At 38.4% G+C, this 13,577-nt stretch overlaps 1 protein-coding gene across 3 annotated transcripts in view; it reads right to left on the bottom strand.

The window, feature by feature from the left end:
* CCDC141 (coiled-coil domain containing 141) overlaps positions 1-12,179 on the bottom strand; it is a 70,743-nt gene extending 58,564 nt beyond the window's left edge. For 2 of the 3 annotated variants that reach the window (XM_066322730.1, XM_066322731.1), the window contains exons 1-3: positions 11,679-12,179; positions 5,831-6,063; positions 4,280-4,402 (exon numbers count right to left, since the gene is read on the bottom strand). In XM_066322730.1, the coding sequence (XP_066178827.1) occupies positions 4,280-4,402; positions 5,831-5,932 (225 nt within the window). In that variant the 5' untranslated portion in view covers positions 5,933-6,063; positions 11,679-12,179. The remainder of the gene's footprint in view (positions 1-4,279; positions 4,403-5,830; positions 6,064-11,678) is intronic. The other variant, XM_066322732.1, reaches the window with a different exon arrangement.
* Between the last annotated feature and the right edge of the window lie 1,398 nt (positions 12,180-13,577).

Below are 13,577 nucleotides of genomic sequence, written 5' to 3'. Positions count from 1 at the left end.
AGATGGACAGAAGGGATACTGGGTGGGTGCCATCCCAGCCCTGCAGCAGGAATGCTCACTGGTGAGGCAGCTGCTGGGCAGCCACACCTCTCACTGCACTCCTTCTCAGGGTACACTGGCCTCTGATGTTGGAGCAAAGGCAGAAAAGTCTTTTATGTAAGTTTTGTTGGATAGAATAGCTTTTTGTATTATTTTCTTCACAGTCCATTATTTGGGTAGTTTTCCTTCTGTTAAAAGAGCAAGGACTGAGAGGGGGAAATTATCTTTTGTCTTTCCAGAGTTGTTGTACACTGACTGCATAACTTGGAATTTTCAGAGGTGTACACTACCCTCCCGTTCTCTTAGCACTGAGACGCTGCTAAAATTAACCTTTAGTCAGTGCTAAAAGGCAGTGCTGAGATGATCCAACACACTTGTTAACTAGAAACCTGGAAAATAGTCATAAAGCTGATTCAAGACAAATACTATTTTGGTGGGAATTTTGTTCATACAAATATTGAAATTGATGAGTGAGCTGAACTAACACTGAAAAAGGGTATTTATTATATTTTACTTTTTTCTTTTTTTTGTTTTTGTTCAAATCAAGAATCAGCTCTGATTTGATAAAAATGCAGCTGAACTTTGCTGCTAATTGTACTGTTGGGCACCTTAACAATTAATTGCCAATAATTCAGAAAATATAAACAAATAATTTGTTCCTTAACAAAACTACTGAAAAATAAGCATTTTTTAAAAATTTCTGCTTGAGCTAACTGAAAGGCTTATTTACAAGATATCAAATGCAAAAAAATTAGTGTTTTAAATTAGTGCTTTTTGAAGAATGTATTTTTCTAATTTTTTTTCTCTTGCCTATTAGCATATAAATTAATATTTTGCAATTTATGTTCTGTGAATTAAAGTAAGTAAAATAATTAGGAGCAATTCTCAGGTTCAGGAGCCAAATTAATAACAGTGGTGGCTTTAAACTTTTTATGGGCTAGATTCACTTCAGTTTTGTGGCTGTTCTGCTGCATCTCTCTCATGATAAAAACCAGAACTTTGGAATCAAACCAAGAATGCCATAATGGGAATTTTAACATTGTTATGGGCACACACACACACTTCTTTTTTTTTTTCCTTTTTTTTCTTTTTTTTCCAGATGATCCAGTGAGTTTTGATATTGAGGGACTCAAGTACTAAGAAATCACATTACCTTCAGGTAGACTTCTGTTGGAAACAACAGCAGAATGGCAGAGAAATGTCTATGCAAAATGCAATCTATACAATTTTACCTCCTGGAAGTTTTGTCTCAGGTTTTATAGGTTTGCTTCTTGTAATTTCTCTTTTTAAACTGTGAAGAATGAGACATCCAAATGTACATATACATGTTTCCAGAACATATAAACCTGCTGAAAGTTACCTAAAGAAGGACGAGGCAGATACTGGGAAAGAGACCTGCATGACATGACATAAGTTGATGGTTTCAACAAAACTGCTGATATAGTTTGATTTAGCAAAACAGAAACAGAATATATTAGATTAGAATCAGAACATACTCGATGATGCTACTGAGGGGAATTTTAGCTGGATGTATACATGTTCTCTGTTTAGTCTCAATTTTAATCTTTCCTGTTCAACATTTATTCTCTCAACTCTATTAATAATAACACATCTGTTTCCTAACCCATAAACATTTGAAGTGAGGCCCATTTCAAAAGTTGTATTCTGCTTTTTGTTTAAGTAGTAGGATGTTCTCAATTCCTAAATTTAATGGAACAAAGGTAAATCAATAATAAATATGCCAGAGTATATTTCATCAAAGCAACGTATTTTGGATATGTTTTTCCCTAGGGCCCTGAAGAACAAATATCAGCTTTTTTCACTATAATTCTGAACATTCAAACAACTTTAAAAATGTTCTAGAAATTACTGTTTACTCTTTCAACAAGTCTATTCCAATTACTGTTTAAAGTACCATCTGCCTTACTAAGTGTCAAACTGTTTGGGCTCTTTTAACCCTGTTGGCATTGCTAAGTCAAAAGCAATTCCCTGAAATACTGAGCTGGGTTACATTCCTTTTCCTCTAGCATCAGAACCTCTGTAAACTGATCACTGTGCCAGATGTTGTCCTTACCTGTGAATCTTCTACATATTAAGCAGACAAAAGATTTCGGACTGAATATTTTGATTACAACTTGCAATAAATACACTGGGATAGAATAATGAAGTTAAAAAGCAAAGGAGTGACCAAAACCTAGAAGAAGTTTACAGAAGAACATGAGATAATGCCAGAATGGACAACTATTCCATAAATTATCTTCCAAGAGATGATAGGTTCATCCCTACTGGTTCCAAAGACGTATTTAATATGAATCATCTTGCCCGAAGCAGGACTTGCTTCATAATTGAATCATTGCTCATTCAATAATTCTTGCCTGACATGCGAAAGTTTAAATTTTGAATTGGGTTAGTCTAATCAGCAAAGTTAAACATATGCATATCAAGTATAGGTATCTGCCAGATTTTTTTTTTTTTTTTTACAACAATAAAAAAGAAATGGAGAAAAAATTCAAACTGCATCTTACCTATCTTCACACAGCTAAGGCATAATTCATTATCAAAGGCTAAGTGGAAAAGGATATAAACAGTATTTCAAAACCTGAGAATCAATCTTGGAAAAACTTTTTACGAGTGGGTTTAGTGACTTAAGACTGTGTAATTACTGACAAGTGTTAACAGCTTACTATAAGTCACAAATGGTCATGGCTGAAAAATGCACAGCCAGGAAGAATTATAACATTGCAGTCCCTTATTAGCTCAGCTCATATTACTGTGGAAGAAGTAGTCATTTTGAACTTAGTTCTTTTATGGAATATTCATTATTCAGTGCCAAATTTTGCAAGGACCACAGGCATGTACATGAAATAATGACTATTTGCTCCTAATCTATTTGGATGACAAGTATTCTTTAGCAGTTTATGCATAATAAATTGTCTGATCTGACTCAATATTAAGATGCTATTTGAAACTTATTCTTACAAAAATCGGAGTTTCTTTCAAAGATGGGAATTACTCTGTTTTCTTTTTCCACTCATTAATATTTATTTTTGAAAATTTGGAGAAAAACAATAAGCTTTTTCCTGTCATCAATGTGTAACAACTCAGCTAATTCTGAATTGCTCAACTAGGACACAGCAACTTGTTCCAAGAACACCAGAATGTTGCACTAGTGACAGTAAAGATGGGACTCTTACATAAAAAAGGAAAGTACAACTACCTGTCTCTAGTATTTGGGTATTTAGGTTGGTTTTTGGTATTTGGTGGGTTTTTCCATAATTCTATTCTTCATACTCTTCAAAATCCACACAATGCAGTGTATTAGTTACATGCTCTATATACTGTATTGAATTACCTCACTCTCACTGGACATTTTTAATGATTGCGGAAGCACATAATCTTTGGTATGTGCTTCCAATGCTTGATCCTATCCAAATAACGTTTGTTCTTTCAGATATCAAGTTTATGTAATCCCCCCAAAAATCAAATAGGTAAGTTACTGTTCATAGCTTTAAAGATGTTAGAGGAAATTCTTTATCTACATATATAATGTCAACCTGCCCTATCAAAACATTAAAACAAAACTTCTTTTTAGGTGACTTCAGGCTTCTCCCAGTGTGAAACACCCACATATAAAATTATTCAGTTCTTTCATGCAAGCCTGTCACTCAGCATCCAAATGCCACCAGTCCTAAAATCTGATTTTAGGACTGTTACTTAATTAAAATATTCCTGGATGAAGACAAGCTGTTTTAACCTTACAGTATCATTCCCAATCCACATCAATTAAGATTCAATTAAAAGGTTTGTGGAATATCTACTTCAGGCTTACAAGGGGCTTGCTTGTGTTCACAGCTGTTATAAAATAAACTTTTCACAACATTGGAGAATTATAAAAATGAATTGACATTCCATTATATTTAGCAGTTACTGAGGACTATAAGATTTTTTCACTTGACACTGATGTATAAAGCAGAAAAAACTGTGCCTTTACTGCTGCTGTGCAGCGTCTTTTTCCTGTGAAGAGGCCTAATTTCCAGAGAATTACAGAATATCCTGAATTGGAAGGAACCCACAAGGACCATCGGAGATCTGCTACACTGACAAAGGCTGAACATATTTGTTTCTATGTGGTGTTTAACCTAACCACCATACTGCAACAGGAGGCACAGGCAGCTACATCAGCTCTTGTACCTGAACTGGAACGACTTGAGGAATTTTTTGTGCCCTTATCATATCTTACCTTCAGCTTGGATAGGAGGAATTCATGGTCTTGAAGTAGCTTTTTAGTCTCATCTTGATTGCTGCCGATTTCTAATATATTTGGTGTTGATTCAGCTAGCTGAAGCTTCACCCATTTTCCACACTGTAATAAGCAAACAATGACAGCCTTCAGAAAAGGTTTCCTTGATCTATTTACTCACATTCTCAGCTCACACATACATGGTCATAGGAGCACAGGGACCATGCAGAAAATGAAGTCACAGAGAATACAGTATAAACTTCATTTCAAACAGATAACAAAATCCCAGACTAGTGCTACCCAGAAGGGGCTCCAACATTGGTTTTGCCCATGAAGAGTAAAATTATCACAAGCCAAAATTTTTCTCTCCCCTTTCAGCTGAAGATGACACAGTCAAGTGAAATTGGTGGGTGAGTGGGGCAGGCAGAAGTAACAAATATTTTAGAGCAGATGCAAAAACCATAGCCTCAGATCTTATTTCTACCACACAGATCGAGCGTATAGTGAATATATGGAACAAGACATTGCAGAAGTAGCAGCAGGGACATTAACAGCCTTTGGAACAGGAACCAAAGTATGCTGATAAGGGCCAAAGCTGCGATGTCGCTGGAAGCTAGCATGGTTCCACAGCACAGAGAGGAAAAATAAATGACTTCACCCTCCACTTGAGTCTCCTTGCAATGAAATTACTCCCCCGCAAAAGCAGACCACCTCACAGGAAGGGTGAAAACTGACTTCAAAAAAACCCTTCCTACAACTGAGGTAAGCCATCCTGAATAATCACCTGAATTAGGTGACAACTCAACTCATTATCACCGAATTCTGCATTACAAACAAACTCTAATGGCTGAGGCTAGCACGTTTTCCAGGTTGCCTAGAGAATGAAACATCAAACTGCCAATAAATTTCAGCTGGGATTCATTACTAGCATCCAGATTTACTCTCAATGCCGAATTTTGTGCCAAATGAAGGTGTGGATTCCATCTCACAAAACATGCCTTTTGGTGCTTATAAGCACAACTGTCTGCACACAAGGGCTTTACTGAAACGCATGGGACTGTGGATTCACATCTTTCAAAAAGAACGACTCATTATTAAGTTTAGACTTTTTTTTTTCCCCAAAAAATATCTCATCTGTGGAGTTTGTAGAGCAACTTATTGTGTGAAGTTATTGCTCAGTACAGGTTAAAATAACTCAAGGAGGCTTGGCTACAATCATCATGCTTTAAAAACATTTTTATGCCACTCTTCATGTAACTCTTTTTAAACAGAGTAAGAGGAATTCCTTCCCTCTAAGACCCTACATATTTTGACCAAATTATTTATCCTATTTGATAAAAAAAAGTGCCAACAATCCAAAAGCCACCAAGAGTAATTGTGAACAGAAACGAGTGTTAACTTCCAAGAAAATTCTATTAGATATTGACTAATCAAATGGCCTTGCCATATCATTTTATGCTAACCACTCATTTGCCCAGAATATTTAAAGGGAGTATTAACCAGGGAGAAGCAGAAAGAGAAGCGCGGACCAGCCAGCAGTGTCTGTCTTACCTTGAGCACAGCTATAACAATACTGGCATCCCCAGCCTGCACAGCGACTGAACTGACTGTTGTTGTAGAAGGCTTCTGCTCCGAGCTGGCTTCATCTGACATCGTGGTTCACGATGGCACTGCACACATCAAAGCAGACTCGAGACGCTCTCTCAGGGTCCACTGCTCATTTCAGAAAGCACCAGAGTCACTTGGATTCATTCAGTGAAACGGCTCAGCTAACACTGATTAGTCTGCCAAAAGGAAAGAACAGGAGGTTAAAAATAGACAACTCCACAGAGTTTATCATTCTTGAGAGAGATTTGACACACCCCTAGTTTGGTAGCATTAAGCTGCCTGTTCTTTTTTGTCACCATCTGGAGTGTGAAGGGCTTCTTCCATGGACATCGCCTGACACCAGCTAACCAAATCAAAAAAACTTCTCAAATTTAAACAGCTACTAAAAAAATTACCATCGATTCTATACTGACATATGCAGTGATACAAGGTTTCAAAAATATGCAATCATCAAATCTACATTTTCACATTATACCAGTAAAATATTTTCTCACTTACTAGTTACTGAATATATACCTTTAACATGATTCTTCTGTTGAATCAAAGTCTTTAAACAGGATGAGCATGTGTATATAAATCAAATGCTAAATCAAAATGGGATTTTTTTAAATCCAAAAATACTTAAAGGTCTAGTGACCATAACAACCATATAAGAAAACCAAATACCTTGAATTCTTAAGGAATATTTTATTCTTAAGATTAAGATAATTTATCTGCTTTTCAATTTAACCTTAATTTTTTTCTAGAGTCTTAATTTTGTTCTAAATGAGCATAAGAAAGATCTCTCTAATAGCTGCTTAAACACTCCTTAAGTTTTTTATTCAGTGTGGGGAATTATTAGACACATTTAGATCACAATATTGGTTTGACATATTAATTTTATTGCCATTAGTCCAGAGCATGCCACAAGTAGCCCACACTATGGGACAGCAGCTGCTGGGTTTCCTTCCACAGAACAGCTGAGAAATTGACACTGGTGTTTAGGCTTGCAGGTCAATCTGGAAAAACAATTCCACCCAAGAAACTACATGCATAAGTCTACCCTAAGCATCCCCTAAATTTGTTTAGTTTGTTTTAAAATATGTAACATTTAAATACATTTTCATATAAACTAGATCTCTAATTACATACAAGAACATGCACACCTGCAAAGGAATCAAGATCTGGAGGCAAATTCTAAAATACTTTGGATTAAAAGAAAGTTAAGCTACTTGCAGGGAATTTCGATTTATGGGCCAAGGTGTGATTTTTCTTTTTCTTTGTTAACTTCTCCTCCCCTCCAATTATTATCATATTATAATCTTTATCTGAGCATCACCTTCAAACCATGAGTTTCAAACTGGACACGAAGAAGTCCTTCATTGTGGTTTGTGCTGAACAAAACAGGTTTGGCAAAGCAAAATTCATCCCTTGAACCCTCAAACTGCCAGCCAAGGAACAAATATCACACAATTTTCTGAAACTCTTTCTAACACCTGTAAGAGGCCCAGGGACCCTGCCACTGAAGTACGACAGATCTCCTTGGGACTCTTATTTATTCCTGTAATAGGTATGGCAGAATAAAAATTCGATATTCAATCCCAACACAAAACCTGGGAGACAGAAGTCCTAAAGAAAACTTCAAAATTGAAACATAAGAGAGCTCTATTTTGGTCTGAATGGAAGATAGGTCTATTCTACAAAACCTGCTAATTATTCCAGCTTTCAAAAAAACATTCCAGCAGACAAGCAACTTTGGACTTTTTACCCTGCACTCAGGACTGCACATTGAGGACAACAGCATCTGGCTGCTGGAAAAACTGATTAAGAAAAACCAGCCAAACCTCTTTTTACTCTTACAAAAGCAGTTTCAAACCAATTTTGGTATTGTGTCCTTGAGTTTTTGTTCTCTCAGAAGAGCATTCTAAGTGTATGTTTTCATGGCACAAGTTGGGCCAATCCATCATCTCCCTGGGGTAGCCAGACATAAGAGCTGTTATTCACTCAAGTTAAATGAAGTATCATTTTTCATAGTGCTGACAGCTGGAAATAAGGGGAAAATGCCACACTCCAGAAGTTGACTATAAGCAAATTTTCAACAACTGAGACAAGTGATTCTGAAGATCTTATAACAAATGCATGGATGTTGTATTTATTCATCTTCTGCTAAGCAAAGAAGGTAGAGACAGAAACATCAGAGTAGTGACAGAGAAAAGTTATCAAGGAATCAAAACATGTCTTAGAACATAACCCTGGGAGGAAAAAAAATGAGGATTTTGGCATTGCAAGATGAGCAGTTTCAGCTGCGTCCAAGGGAACAAAATTTAACAAGCATGCCTTTCCCTGTCTTGTTTACTTATCTGTCTGTTCCTTTGTCTGAAACAAACAAAAATCCCGGTAGTAGGCAGAAAAAGGTGGGCTCTTTGTGTCAGGAGAGAGAAATATTTTCCCTTTGCTAGTGCTGTGTGAAAGAAGAGAACAAGAATGACAAGAAGAAAGGAACATTCACCAGCTGTCCACAGGAAACAACAAAACTGAACAAAGGAAGAAAGGAAACAATCTCAGGAAAGCAGAAAAAAAATCAAGTCTCTCTAGTGTAAATAATGTCACGTATTATCTGAAACAACTGTACGTAAAAAGGATTTGAGAGGTAAATACAATAAAATTCACTTCATTTTCAACATGTAGGGTGTCCAATCCACAGGCTATTGTCATGTGTAGCAAGCAAAGTGTGCTAATCACAGCTTTGATAGTGATACATAGAAAAAAGGTCTGACTTTCTTGGAGACAAGTTTCTTTCTGTTGAGAGCTTTGGAGCTACTGATGCACTATGAAAATGTAGAGCCAAAGTTCACTCCCTGGCGCCTCAAAGACACAAGGTCCTTCACTTTGACTGGTTTGTAAATGTAGTGGGTCTGCTCTTTCTTCCTGGTCTCACACCCTGGAGAACAGGTACACAGCAAAGCAGGGAAGGAGGCATCCCTCAGACTTCTGAGCCTTACAAGGCCTGCAAAAAGGTGCTTCCAATGAACACTGCTTCCACTGCCCCACCAAAAACAGGGACACAGACATCAGCCCTCTCCCAGTCTGTGCTTTTTGTTTGTTACTGGTTCCTATGGTCTTACCTTTTGAGTAGGGACCATTTCCAGGTTATCAAAGCCCAGCAGCCATAGAGGTCACATCAAGGGTAAGCATTGAGCAAGAGGTAGGTTTTTCTCCTGGAAGAAGTTCCTTTTTACCCTGTGCTGGTTGAATAAGTTTCTAGGGTGAGAAACTGGTTGAAATTCTAACCCAGTATTCCTAAAACCTCAAACCAAGAATGATAAAAACCATCCTGGCAACAGTCAGGGGACAAAGGTGGGAGACAAAGGTGCCTCCTCCCAGAGATCAGACAGTACAGGGATGGCCTGTGGGGAACAGTAGCTTGGAATATCATCTCTTGCTTAACACTGAGATGGAAAGAAGTTTTATTACAGAGAGCTGCCCTGGAGACAAGGTTGACAGAAAACAGAAGGCAAGCGTGGCCCTTGCAGACATTCCTCATTTACTGAGGGCCAGAGGGACAGGACAAACAGCAGCTGGGCATAAACCAACTTCCTGCACCCAGAGCACAAGCTACTGCACAGCCCCAGCAGGGCCCTGAGGTTGGGGGAGTCTGCCCAGACACCAGGAGCAGTGGGCACCCACATGGGGCTGGCTCCCCCCCAGCAGTGAGGGGTCAGTCACTCCTTCTGGAGGCAGGACGGGCACTGTGAGCAGGGCAAGAGGGACAGAAAGGGTCAGCCAGGGTAAAGGACATTAGCTGCAGGTAGGTAAGGGCTGCAGGACAGGCAGAAGGCATTTCCCTGTCAGTTGGGAGCCCAGGAACTTAGGAAAAGGTGGCTCTAAAGTAGCCCAGGACCATGCTGGTACCAAAAGGAGGTTGTCCTGTCCTTGCCACCATGGAAAGAGAAAGCATAGAAGTCCCAATAAAGGGCTAGGAGACAGCTGTGAAAAAGTGCCAAAGGGGTAAAATACAACCACCTCTCCAGAAAAAAGTTTCAAGAACACACTATTGTCCATGTTGCCTGGAGTATTGTTTCAGTTCCAGAAACAATATTCCCAGATTAATTTTATTTTAAAACATCAAAGTATAATAAAGAATTTTACTCTTTTATACTCCCATTCTTCCTGTGCATCACCCTAACAAAAGCCTTTCTACTCTTTCTCCTACATCACCTGTCCTGAAGACACTTCATACCACACTAAGAAATCAGCATGAAGAGAAAAAGCTACCCAAAATGCACCATAACACAAAGGAAAGAAAATACCAAAAGGAAAGTTATCTCCATCTCACTGAACATCCTTGTGAAAGAAAATAAAGCAACACTGCTAACTCTAAAACCAGCAGTGTATCAGAGAGCAAGAAACCAGCAAACAACTTAACACTGCTAATTCAGTGCAATGGTAAGAGCAAAAAATCACTATTTGTTTGCTTCCAAGGACAACAACATTTAAAAAAACCCATACAGTAAACAGACATGGGGAGCAATGACAGCCAAAACATTTCAGTCTGCTGGTCATCAATTTATCATGTTCCACTCTTTCATCCTAAAGCTCTCTCTTCCCTGTATCCCTCTTTATGGATCTTAGAGGATTTCCACAAAGTATACATGCCATTTGTGCCTAGATCTTGTAAATAATAAATAGCATCTAAATAGCTATTATTTACTGAATGACAGAAAAGATCCAGCAAATTTAACTAGGGTTAAATGTCACTTCAGCCTTCACATTAATTTTAAGAAAGCTCATATAACCTTTAAATTTAGAACTCCAGATTCTAAGTGTTACATAAACAAACACCATTCTTTCTAGCAGCTGATATTTAAAAAATTTTAAAAAAGTCTTCCAGTTCTTTACTAGTCTTAGGTACAAGATAAAGAGGTATCCAGCACATATGGAATGCTTACATTTTTATTCATTAGGCTTGAATTCTAGAAAAGGGTGTAACTGCCCTGTTTTCAGATATAGAGAAATAATGATAATAATAAACAACTAAGCTTGGCAGTAATGGGCTCATCTAATCTTCTTTCTTCATATCTTGGTATCATAGCACAGGATTCAAGATGGGCAGCATAAAAAACTGAGCTGTTAGATTCTCCCCTTAAGAATCCTTGCAGCAAAACAGATTTCTCGTTCTGAGAATTGATTAACACATTAGCACTTTCAGAAAGAAGTTCCTTTCCTTGTTAAACCTAATCCCATGCAAGAGAAAGAAAGATTCTTCAGATTCTTTACTTGCAAGTACCCTTGAGTTGGTTTCATACAACAATAAACTGGAGGAAGAGGATAAAAAGCACTTTAAGGAAAGGAAGAGAAAGAGACGGGAACATGAGCCCCTACAATAATTCTGAAGCCATTGACAACTCTGAGTGATTAACAGCTGTTTCTCAAAGTCAAGTTATCTGAACAGATTTCTCCCATTTGAAACACATTAGTTACTTGCTACCATATTTTTTAGCTGCCACAGACAATAAAAAATACAAGTGGGATTTACATCTTTCCTTAAAGTGACAGCTAGAGAAGACATAAGGAAATGACTTGATGACTCTTCGTGTGTAAATATAACGGCAAAATATAGACAGTAAAAATTTTAACCTTTGAATGGGGTAAAAAGAAATCAAACAGAATAGAAAACAATTCACAAGTGTGGATTGCAAAGAGATCATGCCTTATTCTCTCTCACTTTCCAGGTGAAGACATCAGCACATCCTCTGAGGTTTACTGCAGAAATGGCAAGGAGGGTCTTCAGTTTCCACAGAATCAGACTTACCCCATCAGCACCCTTGGAGAAGCTCAACATTTCTTTCTCACTGGGTGTTGTCCAAAACAAATGCTGCACAGCCTATGGAGATGCACCCTGGTGAATACAAAAGTGAAGCTGTTCTAGCAGCTCACAGGTGGCACATGCACAAGTCAGCCCAGTTGAAAGGTTGTCAACAGGGACGGTGGCCCAGGGTATTCAGCTCCGTCAGGAGGGTGAAGAGGCATTAGAGGGTTCATTAGTCCCTTGTTCAGGCTCCAGCAGCAGCAGCAGCAGCAGCAAGAGAAGGGTTTATTACACAGGATTACTATGTTCCCTTGCCCATGCATGTAAGGAAAGCCAACAGGACTTTTGTTACTAAATTCCTTGGGAGCATTTGAAATTCCTTCCTGATGTGGTGTGCTAGCACAGTGGAGTATGCACTCTGCACCAAATATAGACGTGAGACAGGCTACTCTTTCTCTCTGTAAAGAAGGAAGATTAAGATATAGATTGAAAATCTACATGGAACCCTCAGGGCAGCTGGAAACTACCACTAATAAGGTAACTTATTACAGTGGCACTTTAGCCATGTCTCTGTTTTCTGTGTTTAGCTTGCATTTACATTTCAGTTGTCTGAAAAGACTATTTCAGTTTAATTATTTTCAACGTTTACACATAAATACAGATGTATGTATTAAACTTGTGACATAAAGACATCAGTTAAAAGTCACACAGACTGTTCAGAGAGTTCAAGCAGTGTACCTGGGTTCCTAGGACCATCTTTTAAGAGTGAAGTCTCTGTTCGGATCTATGAAACACAATCAGCCAGCAGTGATGCAAAAAGATCAGTATGAGCCATTCAGTTAACAGGAGACTAATAGAGAAAATCATGCAAACCACACCAAAACACGAAAGCCATATTGTTGCTATTGTTTGGAAAAGCTGAGTTATGTGAACACAACTTTCAGACAGCTAAATTTAGAACATGTACACAAATATGTTTCCCAGCCACACTTCTAATAGAACATTACCTTACACCTCTGATATTTATCCAGAAGAGAAATATTCAGCAGGGCAGTTGAATTTTAGGTTAAGAGAACCATGAGGCTTTGGAATCCTTTTCAAAAAAAGTAGTTTATCTTTGGGTTTATAACTAGCATGTTTTGTTTGGTATTAAAAAGATAAGTCCATCCTGTATAACTGCTATTGAAGGTTGATACTGCTGAGGATTCCTCTGTATGTTCTGGTCACACACTGCCCTCTTCCAGACCTTAACACCTCAAACACAGAGCACATACCAGGTCCTGCCTGTCCCTTTCGGTCAGTATCGCATTGTGTCACACTTAGGAGAGGAAATCTTGGAATTCCAGCCCCAGCCACCTCAGTTTACTTGCCTGGAGCTCTGTTAACCAAATGGGTGCTAACCCAATGTATCAGAAGTGTGGCTACAAGGTCTGAGATACTCCCTCCTTCCTCCCAGATTAGGTGACCCTTCACTCTGCACAGGTTAGCATGTAACACTTTAGAATTGAAAACACATAAATGCAGGAAGCATTGCCCACAATTAAAAAAAAAAAAAAAAAAAAAAAAAAAAAAAAAAAAAAAAGAAAACTCTCCCCCCACCCCCAGTACTGTTGAAACACCAAAGAGCAGTGAAGATGGATTTGCCTGTTTCAGAACCATTGTTCACCATCCACAACAAAACATCATCAGAAGTAGTGATTTGCTCCTTGTTCTCAGGGTGCTCAAACTGCTTTGGATCTGAGCGCTGCTGTCTGCAGTGGCAGGTGGGTACCTGCAAAGGAGAGGTTCAAGGGTCAGAAACCTGGAATGGAGGCTGTCTACTATAGGTCAGTGCTCCCTATGCTGCTTCCAGGGGGACACCATGATGAGAGAGCTGCCTGCATGACAGTGAGCACTACAAGA

Source organism: Sylvia atricapilla, chromosome 7 (genome assembly GCF_009819655.1).
Source record: "Sylvia atricapilla isolate bSylAtr1 chromosome 7, bSylAtr1.pri, whole genome shotgun sequence".
In the NCBI taxonomy this organism is placed as follows: Eukaryota; Metazoa; Chordata; class Aves; order Passeriformes; family Sylviidae; genus Sylvia; species Sylvia atricapilla.
This window is presented reverse-complemented; position numbering and strand designations above follow the sequence as displayed.